The sequence below is a fragment of the Sinocyclocheilus grahami genome, unplaced genomic scaffold, assembly GCF_001515645.1.
Source record: "Sinocyclocheilus grahami isolate Dianchi unplaced genomic scaffold, SAMN03320097.WGS_v1.1 scaffold774.1, whole genome shotgun sequence".
NCBI classification, from domain to species: Eukaryota; Metazoa; Chordata; class Actinopteri; order Cypriniformes; family Cyprinidae; genus Sinocyclocheilus; species Sinocyclocheilus grahami.
The window spans coordinates 139968-163739 of record NW_015505953.1 but is presented as its reverse complement, the minus strand read 5'-3'; the positions used below and the strand labels follow the sequence as shown (position 1 = coordinate 163739).

The 23772-nt window shown below is 40.0% G+C and overlaps 1 protein-coding gene across 1 annotated transcript in view; it reads right to left on the bottom strand.

The window, feature by feature from the left end:
- LOC107561476 (microtubule-associated tumor suppressor candidate 2-like) overlaps positions 1-23772 on the bottom strand; it is a 54083-nt gene that overhangs the window by 14368 nt on the left and 15943 nt on the right. Inside the window, exons 5-7 of the mRNA XM_016245932.1 lie at positions 9842-9988; positions 7346-7444; positions 3906-4105 (exon numbers count right to left, since the gene is read on the bottom strand). Of these exons, the coding sequence (XP_016101418.1) occupies positions 3906-4105; positions 7346-7444; positions 9842-9988 (446 nt within the window). The remainder of the gene's footprint in view (positions 1-3905; positions 4106-7345; positions 7445-9841; positions 9989-23772) is intronic.

Sequence of the window (23772 nt, the reverse complement as noted above, 5' to 3'; positions counted from 1 at the left end):
TGTTCTTCAGACAACCCCCAAGCTTCTCTCCCTCTCTCCCTCACATACACACACTCAAGGATGCTGAGAGGAGGAGGGTAAATGATGAAGAGATAGAGGAACAGGAGAATGAGATCAATAAAGAACAAAATAACACGTGTGCATTGTCTGATACTAAAGTCTACTGGGAACAAACATACATTTTCATAAGCATCCAATAAGATGAAAAAACATTCCAGATGAAATACGATAAATAATTTGTTCTATAGTACAGTGGCAACACTTGACTTGATGATAATCTTGACATTTGCACTTACATACCATAAATCAAAATAAATAAATAAAATTCAGTAATTTAAGTGCTTTACGATGCAACGGACCAAAAAAAAGCAAACCAAACCAAAACTTTCAACACCTTAACATCACAGCAACCATCCAATCGCATAACAACACGCAAACTCGTATATCTTAGCAACGAGACTGTGATATTTTAGCAACCATACAGAACAGCCTAATAGTATAGCAGCATGCAATAATCACTCTGAACAATTTACCGTCCACACAGTAGAAAAACCCAAGCAATCACCCAGAATAACCTTGTGCAGAGGTTCTCAATTCTGGCCCACGAGATCCATTTTCCTGCAGAGTTCAGCTCCAACCCTAATCAGACACACCTGAACAAGCTAATCAAGGTCTTTATGATCACTAGAAAGTTACAGGTGAGTTTGATCAAGGTTGGAGCTAAACTCTGCAGGAAAATGTGTCTCATGGGCCAGAGTTGAGAACCCCTGACCTAGTGACTACATAGAAACACTCAAACAACCACCCACAACACCTTACTAACATTATAGCAATGCCCTGGAAACCATTCAGAATATCTTATGTTGCAATTCACGTGCTATCAGAAATTTCCTACTTCCCAGTTCTGAAGTTGTAATTATGAGTTAGTCGCGTTCAAGTGCTTTGTTGTCGAAAAGAACAGGAATCATGGAGGACGGCCCATTCATGAGTTCATTCTTCATCCCATTCATTGGTAACCATATAAACATTTACTGCACAATTAAGCTTACTGACGATTCTGATATTACAGTCAAATATATGCAATTTTTCACTGTGTTACATACAATATGCATCAAATGGTTATTTATTTACTTAAATATACATGACTGTAATGGCAGGAGAAAGCAATGTAGATGGTGTGGGAAAAATGAATAAAACTTATCAGAACTACAACTATATCTTTCCCCTCCACCATGTTTCAAGTTTATGGCCCTCCCAACTCGGAAACTCGGGTATCAAAAAGAGTTTCCCAGTTGTAAATATGACTTGAGAGGTCGTTCATGTCAAATTTCCAACTTGGAAACTCGTATTTACGATAATTTCAATAGCATGTGAAGGTAGCGTTATTATTAGCATGACAATTTATCAATAGCAGACAGTGACCGGTGGTTGTCAAGATCCAAAAAGGTCATAAAAACACCATAGCGGTCTGGAAAACTGGTCAACAACCACTTACAACACCTTAGCAACTAGGGCTGCACGATAAATCGCATGCGATATTTAACGTGCATCTTGTCAGTAAAGCCGGTTCTTTAATCAGCGGTAAATCTCCATCATGTGCGGGCTTTCACATGGAGCAGCATTAACTACACAGAGCCATTGTTCACTGACAAGCTGCGCAAAACCACTATCATATTTTGCGCAGCTTGTCGGTGAACAACGGCTCTGTGTAGTTAATGCTGCTCCATGTGAAAGCCCGCACATGATGGAGATTTACCGCTGATTAAAGAACCGGCTTTACTGACAAGATGCGCGTTAAATAATCGCATGCGATTTATCGTGCAGCCCTATTAGCATCTACATAAAGCCCAAGCAAGCATCCAGAACGTCATAGTGATTACATAGTAACATGCAAACAATCACTCATGACGGCTTAAGCCTGGAATACACTACATGACTTTTGGCCCGATTTCCCCCCATTTACAGTCTGGAGAAGTTGACGCTAGTTGCCGAGTCGGAGTCAGTCTGCAGATTTCAGTTGACAGGTTTCATAGAAAATGGCATAGTGTATTATGGTCACAAACTCAGATTTTTTTTTTTAGCTTCAGACTATGATTCCATCTAGTCGGAGGATATCAAACATGTTTGATATTTTGAGCCAATTTTAGAACACATTGTTTTCATTTGTCATGCGTCTCCTAGCAACAATGCACACGCTTCTGCTTGAGTTTGTTGTGATCGGAACAACTTTAAAGTCTGGTAGTGTGTGATCCTCAGTTATTTAGTGTATGATGGACAGTTTTCCCTCTGCGACTATTGCAAAGTCGGTAAGTGTATGATGCCCAGTGTTTTAAAATCTGTTCAGATTTTAAAAGTTGTGTAGTGTATTCCAGCCTTTAGCAACAACATAATACCATAACAACCATTCAGAAAGCCCTAGCAACAGCACACAACACCTTAGCAATGCTAGAGCTACCACCCAAAACACCTTAGTGACTACATAGCAACATGCTAACCACCACTCTTTGGATGTTTCTATTCAGTAGCTAGGGTGTTGCGAGTAGCTTGGATGTTTCAACTTTTTTGATTGTTGAAGCATTTTGAGTGGGTATTACCATGTTGCTACGCAGTCACTAGGGAGTTCTGGATGGTTGCTTTTATGTTTTTGCAAATATCTTGTGACTGAATATTTGCGTTTTGCAGTCGTAAGGGTGCTCTAGATGGTTACTAGTCCATTTTGTAGTTGCTAAGGTTGTTTGAGTTTTTCTAGCAACCTCTTCGCAACATGCAAACAAACACTCATAAGACCTTAGCAATGATGTAGTAATGCCCTAGCAACCACCCACAGCACCCTAGTGACTGCATAGCAACAGGATTAAATTTGTTTTTTGTTTTTTTTAAATACAGGCAATGCATTGATGTTACTTTCCTGCTGGGACAGGTCCCCTCAGCCAGACTGAGTGGTAAAACATTCTGCAACATGACTGGCTCTAAGTCAAGTCAAGTCACCTTTAGTTGTATAGCACTTTATACAATACTGATTATGTCAAAGCAGCTTTACAGTGTCAAACAGGAAAATAGTTTGTCAATAATGCAAGAAGGCAATAACAAAGAGTCATTTTTCCAGCTAAAGTCAGTTCATTGAGGATTCAGTGATGTCATCATCCAGTTCAGCTCTCTTCCAATAGTGTCTGTGCAATCAGTCAGTCAAGCGTCCGCAACTAAGCAAGCCAAAGTCTTTAGTAAGGGAAACTGCACAAACGGGAGTAAAACAAATGCATAAATTAAAGGGAGTTGGACTCGATAGTGATCCTAACAACTTAATGAAGAACCAGTGGTCCATGGAAAATTCAATCAACAGGTAATCTGGAACTAAATTCAATCAGTCGATCAGTCAATCAGTCAATCAGTCAGTCTGTCTGTCTATCTATCTTGTTTTTCTAACATTATCTAACCAACCAAGGCTCCTCATTATGGGGGGGTTTAAATAAATGCTGACAAAAACTTTACAGCTATGCAGAATATAAGTAAATATTAAATTGATGAGTTGTCAGTACAATGAGTTTGTGGTTAAAGAGTTAACCGTTAACCCCTGGGTTCTTGATCAAACTACATTGCTCCAAACGGCCTTCTTTCAAATTAGTGTTCTACAAATTGTAGATAAGATGTTTGAGCTTAAATGACAAGTAATCTTTGTCTTGTCCCTAATGTGACATGAAACCGGGACTGAGGCCCATTTCCACAAATCCATTCTTTCGAACAGTTAGTTTCAAAACAATTATTTAGCTATTTTTTCATGCCATTTACAACTTCAACTTTGAATTCTGGGTCATCCCTATCTAGGATTGATCCAGGCTGCAACCCTTGTGGGTCTTAACTATTAAGTTACCAGCTCTTTAGCATTTACAGCTTTGACAATGTGTTACCTTCTGGCAGAAGTGTTGTGTGGATATGGTGAACACATCCAGGCATCGTGAGGACTTCCTGAGCTCATCCTGCAGGGTGATCAGCTGCCGAGCCTGATCTTCACATCTCTCTTTCAGTTTCTGTACCATCAACCGCTCCCGCTCGGCATCCACACCTTCACCACGCCCTCCCAGACGGGCCACACATGACTTCTGACGCACTGAGGGAAGAACAAGAAATATGAAAAAAAAGTGCATAAAGAAAATTAAGCGTGTTAGTATGAGAATGAGATTATTTTATGAAAATTATTATTATTATTTTTAAATTTGGCTTTAAATATGTCCTTAACATGTTTGTGACAGGCTTTGTGAGATTCTCTCAGTTTATTTTTAAAGGGGTCATATGATGCGATTTCAATTTTTCCTTTCTCTTTGGAGTGTTACAAGCTCTTGGTGCATAAAGAAGATCTGTAAAGTTGCAAAGACTAAAGTCTCAAATCTAAAGAGATATTCTTTATAAAAGTTAAGAGTCAGCCACGCCCTCCTAAAACGCCTCATTCTAACACGCATCTACGTCATGATGTGGGAAGATCTGCATAACGCCACCCAAATGTTCACGCAAAGAAAGAAGGCAAAACTTTTATTCTCGCTGTAGTATTGTTGTTGCCGCCGCCATGTCGTGAAGGCGCTGTGTGTTTCGTTGTGAAAGCGAAACTTATGGCGGCAATTCTATGCCATTAATAACCGAGCGCACCACTGATGCTGGAGCGAGCGGTAAAGCAATTCCGCGAGAGGAAAACAGATTTACACGCGAGGAAACGGGACCCCGCGAGCTCATTTCAAACCCTTGCGCGCCCGTAACGTCCTCTGCGCGCAATACAAGCCCTCGCGCACGCATGATCATTCCCCACATCCTCGCGCTCGATCTTCCCTCACCTGCTCGCGCAAACACTTTTATTTTTGTCAGTCGTGGGGCGGAGCTTGCTGTTTTAATTGTAACCTCAAATGTCATTGGTTATTCCTCTTTTCCGGAAGTCAGTTTTGGACGCCTGTTATAAGATGATTTATAATTCTCTGGACTTAAGACATGGCACCAGTGGACCAGATACATGTGAGTTATCGTTTCATTTGCTTGTTTTATTCATTTATTTTGTCTTTATTTAATGTAATTTAATGCATTGTTCATAGAGTAGATCTTTTTCCAGATACTTTATTAATAGGAAGTCTTTGGTTTACTAATGATTGCAGTCTTCTGATGATAAGAGATACACATATGAACCCTTTTTAAAGACTGTAATGATGCACGCACACACACACACACACACATCCGCCCCACGACTGACAAAAATAAAAGTGTTTATTTTCACCGCGCGAGCAGGTGAGGGAAGATCGAGCGCGAGGATGTGGGGAATGATCATGCGTGCGCGAGGGCTTGTATTGCAGGCAGAGGACGTTACGCGCGCGTGAGGGTTTGAAATGAGCTTGCGGGGTCCCGTTTCCTCGCGTGTAAATCTGTTTTCCTCTCGCGAAATTGCTTTACCGCGCGCGCCAGCATCAGTGGTGCGCTCGGTTATTAATGGCATAGAATTGCCGCCATAGAAACTACTTTGTTTGGCCTTCCAAAAGAGGACACAACTAGAAATCAGTGGTTAAGTTGTATTTACAACACTGTTCCAGAACAGTTCAACCCAAATATTCAGATGTGTGCAGCACATTTTATGGAGGACTGTTTCCTGATCCTGGAGAGTAGCCTACAATGCCGGCTGTTCTGACTCACAGACTGTAAGTACGTTTTTTTTATATTTAAAGAATTTGCCACTGACGATTCAAACGCGAGTTTTGAGCAGTGTAGAGTAGCACTTGTTGTTTGTCATTTCTACCGATCACAAATGCAGGCATGGTTTTATGTTTACGTGGCGCGGCGCGATGCAACGCAAAGCGTAAAAAAGACAGTATAAGTCATTATGATCCGTAATTATGTCCCCACTGGATGCAACAAATGCCTCGTTTATAATGGGTTTTCATGTTTTTGTCTCGTCGCTCCGGCCGGGACACGGCATCACAGTATGGTAAGGGGCATAACATTTCCGTCACCCGCTTGAGGTATTCGACCAATCACAACGCACTGGATAGCTGGCCAATCACAGCACACCTCGCTTTTCAGACCGATGAGCTTTGTAAAAAAACGACGTGTTTCAGAAAGGCGGGGCAATAATGTGTTTTTTGAACCTTAAACCGCATAAACACATTTCATTACACCAAATACACAAAATAATGTTATTTTTAGCAACATCATATGACTCCTTTAAACTATAAGTATGCTTGAAATGTGACTGCAATTCATTCCATTTTTGGTGTCATACATGTCATTTAAGTCAATTAATGTAAAATATTGTTTAATTAAATGTATAAGGACCATACATTAATGTGATCATAAAAACTATGATCAGGTCAAACATTCAGCAGTAACTGCTGACTTGCTTCTTCCATGAACACACATAATGCTCACTGATGAGTCAGTTCAACACTAGAGAGGATAGAGTCAGGATAACGTAATCCATAAATATATGTAACATATGTATGGTAATACAGTGAAGCCCACAAGTGAAAATACTTTATTTTGCAGACTTTTCTAATTTAAAGCAATGTTATTTTATTTTTTACATTTTTTTTTATAATTATATATTAATTTCAAAATGTACATACATATATACATACTACCAATATGCATGTTACAAAATATTTTTATTTGAAATAAATGCTGTTCTTTTGAATTTTCTATTCAGTTTCATTAAAGAATACTGAGGAAAATGTTTCATGGTTTCCACAAAAATATGAATGAATAATTTCTGAAGGATCATGTGACACTGAAGTAACTGCTCCTGAAAATTGGCTTTGCATCCCAGGAATAAATTACAATTTAAAGTATTTTAAAAATAGAAAATCGTTCTTTTAAATTGTACAAATATTTCACAATATTACTGTTTTACTGTATTTTTGATCAAATAAATGCAGCCTTGGTGACCATAAGAGACTTCTTTCAAAAACATATAAAAAAAATTCTTAACGACCCCAAACTTTTGAACAGTAAAAGTGGATCATCCAATAAGACTTTAGAAAAACTTTTTATAAATATGCTTATATATCATTTGTAAGTGTTTAACTAACATTATATATAGGTATTTAAATTTACTGTGCACTTTAATTGAATTATTGAGGAAGCAAACAATTAGCAAAATATCAGATTCAATTAAATTATTATACTTATTTTAAGACCTATGTAGGGTGTCAATTTAGCTTCCATTATTAGTGAGGGAATTACTCGCCAGTTTCTTAATGGAAGTCTTTAGTCTTCACAGTGTTGCTATGACAACCACTAGTAGCCGGTTAATGAGGGATGGAAAATGACAGTGGGAGGGGCGGCAGCAGCAGAGCAGAATAAAAAGACATCACACACTCACCAGGGGACTGAGGCTTGGGAGAGACCACTGCAAACCTCTTCGGGGACGACACAATGGGTCGGGTGATTTCTCCATCCCTTTGAAACTCCTTTCTAGAGGCTTAATGAGAAACAGATATTTATATGTGTCACTATTGTGAATGAGAATTAGTTACAGTTCCTACCTATGAACACAACACATTTAATGAAAAAATGTATTTGTATTCTAAAAAATATTATTTGATTTGAATGAGTACTATCAAATCAAATAATAATTTGAATCCAAAAGCTCTGCAATCAAAATAAGTTTTATATATATATATATTTAAAAAAATTAAGTAAATGCCTAAGGTGTCCACTAGCTGGAGACCTTGGCTCACTCATGTTCTCTTTCCTACACTGTGACTGCAGTGTCTTCAGCATGAATGGCTATGATGATATGATATATGATATGATATGGCAGCCACTAAAGTATTTTTTTCTAAATCACCACTTGGAAACATGTTTTTATTGAACTTTCCATTCATCAAATAGTCATGAAAAAATTTATTACGGTTTCAACAAAAATATTTAAAGCTGCAGTCCGTAACTTTTTTTTTGGTTAAAAATGATCCGAAATCAATATTTAAGCATGTACATAACCAGCCAGTGTTCAAAACTATCGCCCGATTCACAACGGTTAGCTTATAATAATGTTTTCTAATTTGAGTGGTACGGATAGGTTTTCGCGGGAAATTCGAGCATGCCACTGTATCATTACGTCACTTCTGTAAACATAAAGAAGTTGTCCCGGCTACTAGGCTATCGCATGTGAGGTTCCTGCTGGTGGCGGATCGTTTATAACCTTTTCTCACAGCAGTTAGAATAATTAAATGTATAATTTTGATGGCGGACAGAAAGGATTATGTGTTTATGAAACACATGTGAATGAAATTAAATTATATTCCAGTTATAAATATGCTTCTGATTACAGATAGCCTGGGATTACACAAGATTTGTATTTTAAAGACAACCAGGTCGAAGGGTGCATAATTTGCTTATTGGGTTAAAAGAATTTCTTAATATGAAATTCGAATGGTATGACAATTAGAGATTAGACTGTGCAGAAATTGAAATCTACACGCTAATACACACACTGAATAAAATGTTTCATTCATCAAATTAAAAAAATTTAGGGTAATGATTCCCATCTATATTTTTTAACTTGAGCCAATGAAAAATAAATAACTTGCCCTAAAATTTGTTTTAATTGGATGAATGAAAAAAAAATTTCAGTGCACATAGTCACGCAATGTTGATGTTGTTAACATTAACATTAATAATTTGAGAATAAAGTATAACAATAATAATCATTTGCACGGTTTGATGTGATATGAGCTAACCAATATTTAGATTAAATCACCATTGGTAGCACGATTTATTGTAATGCTTTTTTCCTCAGTTGGTCAAAACAAAAGTGCCAGACTTGTTACTTACTCGTTTAGATGACAATATACAGTTAAAATTCTTATTTGGGTCATATATTCCAAGATGTAGGCTAGAATCTGTGATTGCGGAGTACAGTAAATATCCACACCAGTGTGGTAACTGACTGCTACACAAACTCCTCAAAACATTAGATTCATCCGTGCTGGAGCCACGTCGGAGCACAACCCACGCAAGGAAGATAATTCCGCAAAAAGCTGCAATTTCAGGTTTTCAAACAGAGATGGCGACAAAGAGGAAAAACTTACGGATTGCAGCTTTAAATACAACTATTTTCAGAAACGTTTCTTGAGCAACAAATCAGCTTATCAGAATAATTTCTGAAAGATTATGTAACACTGAAGATTAGAGCAATGGCTGCTGAAAATTTAGCTTTGCATGACAGAAATAAATTACATTTTAAAATGAAAAACATTTTCACATTTCACATATTTCACATTATTTTTGTTATCAAATAAATAAAATTCAGCTTAATTAGTACATAACGCTTAATGATATTATATCTTATTGTTATTAAAATCATATTATAAGGAAACATACATTAAAAAAAATCTATCTCCCTCTGTGTAAGCCATGAATTGTTTTTGTTCATAATTGCTAGGTTTGCTCAATCTTCTGTAACAGCCAACAGAGTGAGCATGTTATTCTATTATCATTCTAATGATGTCTTCAGCTATCAACAAGCTTCTACTTTAGTGATTTTTAACCCATATAGACTGCAGAATAATGTAGATGTGTTTAGTGCAACTGATAATAGATAACAGTATTTACAATTCTGATATCCCATAATAAACAGACATCAGTAAGGTAGGATACGTACAGACAATATTTACAACATTTCTGCAAAAATGCAGTTCATGTACATTTTTTTGCACACAGAGGTGTAAATGTGCGTGAAGTATGAATGCTGTTGTCATGGTGACAGCAGCATGCTCTGCCACTGACACACTTCTTCACGTGACTTCTGTCATGTGACTTCTGCGAGACCCAACATTGGTCACATAATAAACGAGCTTGCAGTGGCGTCACTTACCCACGGGTGAGGCACGAGGGAGCGGGTGGAGAGATCGGCGGGCTGGGGGCGGGGGGCTGCTGCGGTTCTGACTCCTGCTGCTGCTGCTCTCAGCAGGAGGGAGAGAAGAGTGCGAGAGGAGAGATTCATCACTGCTGCTGTGTGGACCTGTGCAGAGAGAAATAAGAAGCTTGTGAAGCTTTGAGGGATTATATCCTATATCCTATTATACTTTTATTATACAATTAAATACAATTTATTATATATTTAAACTTATTATACAATTAAACATTTCGATGGTATCAGTACTATTGTGTTCTCCCTTTAATGAATCGGGAGTTATATGCAATGCTCTGCTGATACACACAGACGAGTTGTTTCCACCTTTCTATATAGTCTGTTCATCTCAGATTTATAATGGATTTCTAGCCAGGTATCCTGATTCAATAAAGGTCTTGATTGCTTTGATTGAATGCTGACACATCCTCCTTCAAGCTCACACATCCTACAGCCCAAAAAATTCAATGCAAAGTAGATGCAAGATGAGATAAATGTGACTCAAATCATGCTTAATGGGACACTGATTGTGATCAATAAAGTCAGCTGTAAAGTTGTCAAGGATTTAACTACTTATAATACAAGGGGAGTTATATGCAATGCTCTGCTGATACACACAGACGAGTTGTTTCCACCTTTCTATATAGTCTGTTCATCTCAGATTTATAATGGATTTCTAGCCAGGTATCCTGATTCAATAAAGGTCTTGATTGCTTTGATTGAATGCTGACACATCCTCCTTCAAGCTCACACATCCTACAGCCCAAAAAATTCAATGCAAAGTAGATGCAAGATGAGATAAATGTGACTCAAATGGGACACTGATTGTGATCAATAAAGTCAGCTGTAAAGTTGTCAAGGATTTAACTACTTATAATACAAGGTTGTTGTTGTTGTTGTGTGTGTTTGCTAGGGATATGACAGAAGCCAAATACTTTATTCGGAAAGGCATGGGTAATGGCTTCAAAACAAATAATGAATTCTATCAAAGAATGAGAAAAATATTTGGCAGACACATTCACTCCCCATGTTTGCTGGGTGACTAACAGGCTAACAGGTGAGCCAGAAATAGCACAATATTATACATCAATATCTAAAATTACTAGGAGTGTGTGAAGTGAGTGTGAGTGTAAACCTTATGAATGAAATGAGCACGGCATGATGGCAAATTAAAAAGTCACGCTGTCCACTCTAAGAAATCAGAGCTAGCCAAGAGTAATATCATCTTGTAAAATGTACAGTTTATAGAAAAGAATCACCCTTCTTTAAAATAATCACATTTTGTTGCTTTGTAGCCTGAGATGAAGATGGACACAGTTTTAGTTTTATCCCGCTGTATTTACTCAGTGCAACTTATAACATCCAAGCAAAAGATAAAACACCAACATGTCAGAAAAAATCACTGAGTTGGAAAAAGGATCACCCCACTCTTAAAAATGACTTGTGAACTCAATCAGGTGTAGTGAATCACATTTTCAATGGCACACAAACGTTTGACTTTCAACTGTGATCAGCTGTGGTCATTTTGATTAGCTCAGCATGAAAAGAGCTTTCCTGGAGCATTTCAGTCTTTGGTAGTGCAACTGAAGCAAACAATCAACTATGGGTGGCAAGACACTGCTAAAAGATCTCTGGGATAAAATTGTGTACAGACACAAGTCAGGAGATGGATACAAAACATTTCAAAGGTTTTATCAATGCCTAGAAGCACAGTGAAATCTATTATTGAGAAGTGGGAGGTATTTGGTACAACACAGACACATCACAAATTATCCAAAAAATGTGGCTTGTATGGGAGGATTGCAAAAACTAAAAGCCACTCCTCAAGAATGGCCACATGCAGTCATGAGTGAGATTTGCCAAAGACCTTGAAGATTCTGAGGCAGATGAGACTAAAATTGCATTATTTGGCCTCAACACCAAACCATATGACTGGCGGAAAACCAATACAGCTCACCATCTAAATATCACCGCTCCTACAGTAAAGTATGGAGGTGGTAATATCCTGTTATGGAGGTGTTTCTCTGCATCAGGGACTGGACAACTTGTCAGGAGGAAAATGAATGGGGCAAAATACCGTCAAATTCTTGAGGAAAATCTGCTGCCCTCTGCCAGAAAGTTGTCAAAGGGAAGAAGGTTTACCTTCCAACATGGCAATGACCCAAAAGAACACAGCAAAACTGACCACACAGTGGTTGAAGGAGAAAAATGTGAATGTCCTGGCATGGCCTATATGCCCTATTCGGACAGTAATTGTTCCTCAGGGGGACATAAGTGATTTTCACCATTTACATGGGGTAGTTGGTGATTTTAATGCAGTCTGAATCCAGGATGTCTGTGTTTTTCTCTCACCACCTGCGTAAAAATCCCCAGCCAAATTACCTACTGTTTTTTGACAAACACCAAGGTCGTGTGGTGATTTAATTGCCGTCCGAATCCACATCTCTTGTGGGAGCTATCCACAGTTTTTAAAAGGAGATCAATCCAAAAGTCATTTTGTAAATTTTTGTAAATCCTTTTTGACCACTGAAATGCACCATATGGTTGCACTTCGCGGTAATTTGTATCAGAAAAGGGGCATCTCGTGCATTAAAAATGGACACCTACATCACCAAAATGCTGGAAAGTTTTTCATCAGCACTTCAATACAGCGACTGGGAGCTATCAAGAAGATGAAGAAACAGAAGAAAAACACAAACAATTCTGAAATGGGCCATTATCATGGCAGTGACAGGTAAGTTATACAGTACATTTTAAAAATATATTATATTAGGGCTATATTATATATAATTGATCATGTGACTGACTACGTAAGACACGCAGTTCCGGGTTTGTAGCATTACAAACTCAGACATCCACCGCAAATTTATCTTCATCTGAAAGCAAGTGTTTAATCACTGAGGAGCTATGGAGATTTATTTTTTAAAGACGTCCCCATGAGAAACAATTACCGTCCGAATAGGGCTCTAGTCAGAGCCTATAAACCCCAAATCTGTGGAATGACTTGAAAACTGCAATCCACAAACGGGCACCATCAGATTTAACTGAACTTGAGCAGTTCTGCAAAGAAGAGTGGGCAAATATTACAAAGTCTAGATGTGCAAAGTTAGTAGAGACATATCCCAAAAGACTAAAGGCTGTAATTAAAGCAAAAGGTGGTTCAACCAAATACACAAGGGGGTGATCCTTTTTCCAAATCAGTGATTCTTTTTTTTTTCTCTCTGACATGTTTATTTTATATGTTTCACTTGGATGTTATAAGTTGCACTGAGTAAATACAGCTGGATAAAACAAAAACTGTGTCTGTCTTCATTTCAGGCTGCAGAGCAATACAATTTGATTATTGTAAAGGGGGGGGGGGGGGGGCGTGATTCTTTTCTATACCCACTGTATGCTATGTTTTGGTTTCATTGTGTTGTTGGCTCTGTTTCCCCCGTTGTTTGACCTAGTTCCCTTTCAAGGGAACTTCGAACTGCGTCCTCTAGGGATCGCTATGGGGAACGCCTCGTTGTGACCCGTGTCTGCCTCTGCTATGGCAGGTCCATGGCGGTAACGGAGAGACATCTGTGGGTGAACCTGGCAGATATCGGGAAGAAAGAGAGGGGCTTTCTTGATGCTCCGGTTTCGCCTTCCGAACTTTTCGTTACCTCGGTTGAGAGGGTGGTTGAGAAGTTCAGGGAGGCGAAGGCGCGCTCAGCAGCCTTCAAATCCTTAATTCCACAAAGGTCCAGGTCTGAGTCCAATCAACCCAGGGGTCCTGGCCTGTCTCGGTCTGAGGATCAGAGACGGGCACAGAAGGCTAGTGTCGCAGCTCGCGCTCCTCCCCCACCTGCGGGTAGGGGTAGGAGGAATCACAGGTCAAAGGGAGGTAGGCAAGACCTAAGGGATGTGATCCAGACAAGGCGTCAGCACTTTCGTTCGGATCAGAGTGATACTTGAGTATCTACGCATTTCCTTCGGGGGTTTTACATCTGCCCTTATCTTTCCCTTCCTAATTCCCCTGTAACCACCATCTCTCCACCTGACCGAGGTTAGGTAGGAACTTCCTGCATTACAGTCTCCTATGCTGGACCTATGATGTTTCGGTTGGTTCTATGGCTTCATAGTAATCACCTTACTGATGGTCCGGACTAGAGGCTTCTTTGGGTCGCTTCTTGAACGGGGCTCCTGCGCGGGAACCATGGTGGGCGAGTACGATCCATTTTTATAAAAATATATATTTATTACGCTGGTGGTTGTGTGTATTCCATCTGGGAGCTTTCTTTGCAGTGTTTTCCGGGACCTGTGTATTTCTGTCCGGTGGCATTTGCGAGAACCTTCTTGTGAAATGCTGTCTCAGGCAGTGCTCCTCTCATCTCAAAAGGGTTATCTTTGAGCTTGCCACTCCCCGTTTGGCTCAGTACTTCCAGGCATCTGTGAGCAGATGCTTGGGAAGCTCTTAAATCCATGCTATGGTAAGTGCACACCCTAAGCTTTGTGCACTTTCTGAAATCCACATAGTGGTAAGTGTGCACGCTAAGACGCACTTTTTGAAATCCTGTATGGTAAGGGTTACACATTATTAGCCTCGTTCCCTTTCTCTGAGTTGGCTTAGATTAGGGTTATTGTGAGCATGGTGCTTTCTTTTGAACGATTGAATTTTCTCCCTTTCTGAGGAGTTGGATTCCTCGCTCCGTGGGCTGTTCTCGTGGTAGTGTTTAGCAGTGCTCCCTTTATCAAAGGGTTGCCTATGAGCACGCTACTCCTTTCTGAATTCGGAGTTCTCCTCTCACGTGAGAGTTGAGTTCTCTGTTTTTCCCAGAGCACCTGGAACTGGCAACATCAGTCGAACTAGGCCCTTCCTCTGCCTCCCTGGTGCGCTGAGTTTTTGGCTAAGCTTGCAGTATGCTTACCCTTCTGATTTCTAACGAACATACTGTAGGTCGAGCCCCCTCTTGACTGAGAGCTGGGTGTGTTGCTCCCTCAGCTAGGTAACTTACTGCTAGCCATTCCAGCATTTTACCATAGATCAAGCTGATGGCTTCTCAAACATTTTGTTCTGGTGATGTACCATTTCCATCTATGGGCTGCTCTTTCAGAGTGCCATGAGAGCACCTTAGGACGGTATCTTTAAAATCCATGTTATGGTAAGTGTGCGCGTGAAGTCTTTGTACACTTTCTAAAATCCACACTGTGGTAAGTTAGTACTAGTACTTTGCGTTCTTTCTAAAATCCTGTATGGTGAGGGTTACGCGCGGCAACTTCGTGCCCTTTCTTGAGTTGGTTAAGCCCCAGTTCCACCTTGGGCACCACTCCACCTATGTATCCTCTGGATACCTACTTTAACAGGATGTTGCTACTAGGGGTCTGTTGAGACAGTTCCTTCAGCAAGCTCATGCAGAGCAAGCGGTAGCCCCTGTGTGACAGGTCAAGACTTAGTATGATGTCTCAGGTTACTTATGTAACCATGGTTCCCTGAGTAGGGAACGAGACACTGCATCCTCTAGGTTTCCTGCCATGCTTCGGACGCAAGCTTCAGAAGAAGAAGTGAATGACGTGTTCTCCTGGCACCTATTTATACTATAGTTGCACTGGTAGTGACATCATGGGCTGTCGCCGGCCAACATGTTGTTGGTGTTTTTTGAATGAATGCTTCAGACACGGGTCACGATGAGGCGTTCCCCATAGCGACCCCTAGAGGACGCAGTGTCTCGTTCCCTACTCAGGGAACCATGGTTACATAAGTAACCTGAGACGTTTTCCTGTGTGTGTGTTTGATTCAATCTCATTCAGTTCACCTGTTGCTTATTAGCTAACTCATTGGCTCCCTTTGTTTGTTCATGTTTAAATGCCTTCAGTTTGTGTAGTGTCCTTCGTTCGGTATTGTTCGTATGTTACTACGCCTTGGTTGTGAACTCTTATCTCTTCTTTGTGGATTAATTAAAGCCTGTTTGGACTCGCCTTTGTCTTCTTTGCTGTATTTGTGCTTAAGCATCGTTGCCTTGTGACACCACTAAGGTACTGAATCATACATATTTTCTGCTATTTGATATGTCTATTTAAATGTCTAAAACCTTGTGCTAATCAGTAATCATACTATTATTACCCTTAAAAACAGCACTCATGGCGGATGTGATGCACTGGCCAAAGACTTAAATACTTTGAAGGATTCTATACTAAAAAATGTCAACAAATGCATGAGCAAGGCAGACAGAGTAACTTTTAATAAATATGTGTAGTTCCAAGGACAAAGAGATTTAAAAAAAAACACACACGATGTTAAAATACAGAAAAAAATGCAGCAAATGCTGTGAGAATTATGACTGTGTCCGTCTCAGCAGGAGGTAGAAGGCATTGGCTGGCAAATGGCATGAGGTTTGGTCAGAGAACAGGACTGATACACACTACAGCAGGACATATGCATTATTTATGATGGAGCATTAAAGATTTTACTGTCTTATGTGAAGGAACAGTACAGTATTTTTTCCCTCACTCACTGGAATGAGAAACTGCCAAGGTGGCTACAGTATGAAGTATTTAAATTAATACATTATTATAGTTATTAAAATAACTTAATTTTTTTTATTATTATTTAAATTTAAATATAAACACTAGAACCACTTTAAAAAAAGATGTAAGCTGAAATAATATCTCCTTTTTCCCCCTCCTCAACTATTGTTTTTATTGAGGAACAAACTATTCTTTAAATTCTGGAAACACCAAATGGTTAATTAATTTAATATATCAATACTGTTTCACTCTCAGAAAAAAAGGTACAAAATTGGTCACTGGGGCGGTACCTTTTCAAAAGGCACACCTTTGTACCTAAAGAGTCCATACTGGTATCTTAAAGGTACAAATTAGTACCTAAAGTGTACATATTAGTACCTAAGAGGTACAAAAGTGTACCTTTTGAAAAAGTACCGCCCCAGTGACCGCTTTTGTTCCTTTTTTTCTAAGAGTGTGCAATACTGCAATAAAATTGTAAAAACAAGCATTTTTGTCATAATTATAGCTTGGGGGGAAAGGTGGAATTCACCACTTACAAGAAGACAAGCTTTTAATGAAACTTGACTGTCTATTCAGTAGAAACGTGGTGGGAAAATAATCTGTGCTATATGACCAGAGAAAAGGGGCTGTGGCATTCACTTTTGACAAAAAATTGATTTTGGCACCACCCACTCTCTGTGAGCAAGAATACAATTCATAGTTTTCACGTGATGTCACACCCTTACAGGAGTGCCCACATGGAGGGCAAAACAAGGCTTTCCTCCACTGACTGCCAGTTACTTTTATGAGATTTTCATTAAGTAGTAATGTAGTACAATGTGATATTTAAAGGCCAAATTCAGTAAACACCTTATTGATGATGCATACTTTGTACAGGCAAGCAGATGAACCCAGAATATAAACGCAATGCACAAAGTTTCACATTAAATGTTTTCCCATAGAAAACCATTATAAAGAAAACACTTAACCATTTAGCGCATTGCATTCAAATTCCGAGCTCATTTGCTTGCCTGTGTAAAGCATGCATCATCAACATGGTTTGGCCATTTACAGCTCTTTTGGAATGTGTTTGAAATCAGATTGGGGGATGCTAGTGGGGCTGGTTCAAATCTTCTTGGCGGCGAAGAACCATCTGGCGATTTAAAACCCCTATACGAACGTAAAGTCTCTGACCAGAACTGTAATTTATATGCAAATGTCAAAAGGCTAAAAGGGGTCTCTTAAGCCATAAACAGTCCAACGCTCATGCATGATCCTACGCAGACGCTACAAAGGTGTGTACCGAATATGATCTTTTAATATCACTGTTGCACTTTGTGTTTTCACATTAAACGTTTTAGAATGTGGCTGAAATATAGCAGCGGGTGCTTTATATGGATTGCTAATGGCCAAAACTTGCATTTTGTTCACATATCTTTGTTTTATTCTTTTAAGAGGTGAAATAAATATTTTTGGATTGGAACAGATAGAAAATTGATGGGCTTGTGCTGCGGTTCTATGGATGTTTTGCCCACCAGGTCTTCGAGCCAGTCACGTGACTGAAAACTATGAATGTATCTCATTGAACAAGTAGATCTGAGTGCAGGCAACATGGAGAAAGATATACACTGTTCATTTACATGTACTTCCGACAACAATACAAATCTGGTTGAAGATCAGCAGACTTATCCTTAAACTGCAAAATGCAAACTTAAATTAAAAAGCTATAAAAATGTATATAGTGAGCTAAACATGACATGGAACAAACCTTACAGTTCAGCATTTTTAAATATACTTTAAAATTAAATTAAATTTTTTTTAAAAATTGTTTTTTTATAAAATAAATAAAAATAAAACATTATTAAATGCTTTTGATAATCACTGAAAATGTGTCTAATTTTGTTCCAATCAGGCAAATGGCCTACGTGTAACTAGTTGGCACTTTGTGCTTGAACTCCTGAAAATGTATGTGACACGAATAAATCACAAACAACACTTACATGGGTCCAGGTCTTGCTTTCCAATGTCCCTTTTTAAAACGAAAGTGAAAAGAGGTACAAAATAGCCCAGTAATGAAAACATTTGTGCTGCCAATTCGTCTGTTAGTAGAGGATACACATCCAGGATCCAGACTTGAGATGACAATAAACATCATCTGCTTTCATAAAGTTAATCTGATATTAAAACTCCACTGAGTTGCCAAAAAGCTCCAGACAAACAACGAGTCTTAAAGATCACTAAACTTTAACTTAAACCCCTTGCAAAATAGTAGAAGCACAACTGCTCTTGAATACCTCCACATTTCCAGAGAGGACATAAGAGTGAATGTGGTGACACAGGCCTAGCTGTGGACACTCTAACTTGGGTAGGGTCAACAGCTGTACTTTATATTTTATCTACCGAGGACGGCATCGAACAAAAATGCCACATGCACGTCTGGATTTAAATAACAATCCAGGAGTCTTTGGGTTTTTAAGAGGGGACATAAAATTGGAATGGGAAGGCGCCACTGTTGACCCCTCAGCTGTCCAAGCCGAGAGACAAATGTGTCCCCACTATAGCATCAGACATATCAGGACGTCTGCTGATGTCATAGTGGGATGCTAGACAAGTGTGTGGTTTCAAAACACACTGCACTTACAGTACAAAAAGAGAGAGTATAAATACCTGAGAAAGAGTCTCACAGTCTCTGAACTGTGAGAGCACATATATTACACTCAGCAGTTTAGTGGCACCGTTTGCTAGACTCAGCATTTATCTGCAGTCTTGAGGGAATGACTGCAGTGAAAGAGTCTATAAATGAATAAGAGGACACTCAAGCCTTGAATGTAAGGACAAGCCCTTCGATATGTCCCGCCTCGACTTCCTGTTTAAACAGAAATATTTTGGAGGTTTATAATTCCTGGACAAACCTGAAGTGAAAAAGAGTATATTAAGCTGTATGCCTCATATTTTCTATCAAATGCTTACAATTAGAAGTAGCAATGTCCGATTCATGAAAAGTAGCTGTCCAAGTCTTTCAAATGGCCATTAATAGAGAAAAAAGGCTCTTTGCAGATGGCTAACTGGACTATGCTAACCAGCCAAACCTTGAACCCTTGAAATACATTTTCAGTTTGTCATCTTCAGTTGGTATCCACCTTAATTTAATGCAAAGTAAGCTATTTTCTGTGAATGTGTGAGATTTCCAACTTATTTAGCTGCACATAACTGTAAGAATAATACAGTGCAGTAAAAAGGTATCTATTTTTTAGCTACAAACCAGGATTTTTATGATTATAATACTGAATTAAAATGATATGATAACAAATAGCAGTTTGTAATTTCAGTCAGCATAACAGACTGTTTTTGTACAGCTTTTGTACAGCTAAAAAAAAAACTGGAAGTGGAAGACACCTGAAGTTTCACACATTCATATCACAAATGGCCATGTCTGATGTTAAGTTAAAAATAAGGGATTCTTTTTACTCTGCAAAACCTGAAAATATATTGATAATGTCTTTTAAAGGGGACATCAGATGCTCATTTTCCACAAGTTGGTATGATTATTTAGGGTCTTCATGAAATGTCTGCAACATACTTTGGTTAAAATTCCTCAATGGTCGTGTAAAACAACACCCTTTTTACCTTGTCAAAAACGACCTGTTTCGGTGCATGTCTCTTTAAATGATAATGAGCTACTGCTCACCCCACCCCTCTCTTCCATTTTTTTGTGTATTCGGTGGTGTTACCATCAAAAACAAAACTAATCCACTGTGTCCTCAGTGGCTCTGATGTCGGGAGAAAATTGTTTCACACTGCAAGCTTGAGCTTCAAGTTAGCGTAATTTTATCATTACTGCAGCTACTCGCGAGAGTATTCACACTGGAAGCGTTTGTACAGCGTCACAGCGGCGGCTCCAAAGCTACATATTTCTTTACAAAGACAACTATTAATTTGTTTTTAGAAGTTGGCCAGTTATAAACTTGAAAGTTTTAAAGTCTTGAAAGTTTGTGTGAGCATGAGCAGTGCAGCAAAACTCGGAGCTGAAACCATCGCTTCAGTGCTGCTCATGCGCTGCTCAGCCGGTGTGAATGTACTCATTTGTTAACATGCACGCTGGAAAAAATATGTGCTGCTCACGTGCCGCTCATGCTTGCGGTGTGAAACCGGCCTTGTGTTCACTTTTACATCCAACTACAAAACACCTGCATTACTTACGAGACATGTCGCTACAGCTGCTCGAGCGCAGAGAAAATGGCGGACAGCGTACAACTGGCTGAGGACGGAAATATGCTAATACGGGACAGTCCGTCAGTGGTCATGGGCGGGGCCTAAAAACTGCTTGATAATTGAGACTGTTTAGGTTTTTTGTGGATTAAAAAAAATTTTTTTTGCATCTGATGCAGTAGCGTTTTTTGGCACGGGCGAACCGGGCAGGCGCCCGGGCCGCATTTTTTCATGATACATGGAGGGCGTCACGAGCAGTTAAAAAATAAAATAAAATCCTCTGCGCCGCCGCCACGAAGCGGTTTTCTATTATCTATCATTTCACTGTGTGGGGAATTGGCAAATTGGCACCCCTGCTTGCTGAAAAGGTGCCTGTGACGAGTGGGGGCGGGGCCGAGAGCCGTGGGAATGGAGCGAGGCCGGCGGAGTGATTGCTAATGAGCGACACCTGCACCCACTCACCGGACTCGAGTCTCACGGAGGAGCTCCGGAAGGATAAAAGGGAGGAGTGACGACCGTGTCGGACGAGAGAGGACCAGGCCTGGATTTTATTTGTGCGCGACAGTCGTCCGCGAGGGGCTGTTGTGCTGTTTTGAGTTTATTTTATTATTAAAGTTTGTTTAAATGTTCGCCGGTTCCCGCCTCCTTCTTCCCGATCTACGAACTGTGTTACATTGGTGCCGAAACCCGGGAGGAAGGAGGGACACGCTGTCAAGAGCCCTCGCTGCTGAGGGGGCTCGCGGTGCTGAGGAGATCGGGCAGTAGGAACAAACGGAGAGACCGCCGGTGGCTGCCCGAGGCGGTGGTGCTGGAATGATGGAAGACGAGGTGGGACGGAGAGCTCGCTGCCGCGCTCCTGGGTCGAGGAGGGGTGGCTGCCGTCCGGGAGGGAGCGGAGGAGTCTGCCCGTTCGCCAGGAGGCCGGAGCCTGCTGCCATCCGCCATGATTGGGGAGGAGCAGGGAACGGGGGACTCGCTGCCGGCTGCCCTCAATAGGAGGAGCCATCGCCGGCCGCCAGGAGGCGGAGGAGCATTGGGTATTCATAATATTATAAATACAAGGACATCAGGACTTAAATCATGTTTATCAGGCATTTTGGGAGACACAACAAGTGAATATGGAAATAAAGTATACATCAATATTCCTATGAAATATTAGATATTATTATTAAAATGTTGCCAATTATTACTCCAATTATTACACTTCTTTTTTCATTAAATGTTGCTCCAAGAACACATTAATATGCAAATTAGATACAGTGTATAGTGTATATTTATTTAAGTTCTGATAACTTATACTGTCATATTTTGTGCAGAATTGTGTTCATTGTCTTTTGGCAATGTTGGAGGTGGAGATTGTGCACCTTAAAAAGTGTGTTTCCTGTTGTAATTGCAATAGTTAAATAACTGGATTCTCGAAGTGCTCGAAGAGGGTCTCGCCCAGGGTGTAATTTAATGTAGAACCGCCACTGATCTGATGTCCCCTTTAAATTATATATGACACGATATAACCAAAGCAACAGATGGTCAAATTAAACATTCCATTCTTGGCATTTTTGGTTAGCATGCTAATCAATTAGCCTACTAAGCTAACATGTCTAGCGCAAGTTACCTAAGTCATAGAAAAATTTTGAATTTTGCACTATATGTTAAAATGGATATTATAATTTAATTGTTCAAAAATTTTAAATATATTATACTACTGTCAAAATCTCCAGTCACCAGCCCTGTCACCCCTGAATTACATCTCCCAGCATCCCCCCTGGTTCCCACCTGCACTCAGTCAGTCATCACCTCATCTAGACACATATAAGCACTCACCTTGCCTACCCTCATTGTCTGGCTATATTGTGCACAACTCTGTGTGAACTTACCTGAATACTTACCTGTGATACTTACCTGTGGATTGTTCTGTCTTCAAGTCATCTCCTGTCTTCATTGTTCCCTGATGTTCCAGCCAACGCCTGCATGAGATAAGGACTTTTGTTATTTAAGTTATTTGTAATTCTCTGAATTCCACTACTCACCTGCTGCTATCCCTTGTGCACCACTATACCTGTCAATAAACCACTGTTTTGGAAGTTACTCTTGTGTATCCTCTTCTGTTGCGTGACAGAATACTAGACTGCTTAATAAGAGCTCTACAGGGATCTTTTGATTCAAGTATGGATTGCCAATCTGCTGAGATGGAATCTGTTGAAAATATTCTGTTGCTCTGTCGATCAAAATGGCCACAGTATGGAGATGTATGTTGAGGAGTTTATCCAGTATTGTCATTTATTAACCTGGAATGACCAATCTCTCATGGGCTTGTTTTGAATTTGATTAGACAGTCACCTAGCACAACTGATACCATCAGGCAATCCGACCCTCACCCTGAGACAATATTTAGACTGGGTGTCATGAATTTGTGTCTCTCCCCTTGCAGTTGAGGAAGTCAGTGAGGTGAAGAACAACAATGCCGCTAAGCAGCAATTCTCTGTGTAACCAATCCCTTCCTAGGTGCCAATCCTTGTCGTCCAGTACCAAACCAGTAATAACCATCAGAGCCATGCCGACTTCTCATCTTGAAAGTCGGCCAAGCAGAGTTTAAAAAGATTAGCTCCAGTCAGTATTCGACTGACTTCAAAGGTGTAGGATTTTTCCATCAGGTCCGTCCATTAGGCAAGGAGATCAAGATCAGCAGTCCTAAGCCAGCCCATTTTAAATGAGTCACAGTCCATGAGTCTGCTCCAGTCCTAGATTCTGTTCTTATCAATGCCCTGTCAGATTTAGCTCCTGCCCAGAAGTCAACTCAGAAGCCCGTTCTAGCCTTAGTAATCCATCAAATACCTATTCAATCCACAGAGCTCAACCTAGAATCTTCTTCCTTGTTGAATATCACTGTAATCCCAGCACAAAGGAGGAGGATAAAGAGAAAAAAGTCAAACTTTCATCACTCTGCTTCAGCCTTTGAGCCCAGTCCAGTGTTGGCTCTAGCCCCTGAGCCCAGTCCAGTCTCATCTCCAGCACCTGACCACAGTCCAGTGATGGCTCTAGCTCCTGACCAGAGTCCAGTGATGGCTCAAGCCCTTGAGCACAGTCTAGTGAAGGCTACAGCACCCGAGTTCAGTCCAGAGTCCATTTCAGAGTTTCCCACTATCATGGAAGCTATGTCGGAGTCTCCTGATGTCACGGCCATCATGTCAGAACTCATTCTGAGAGTTCCAAACACAGAG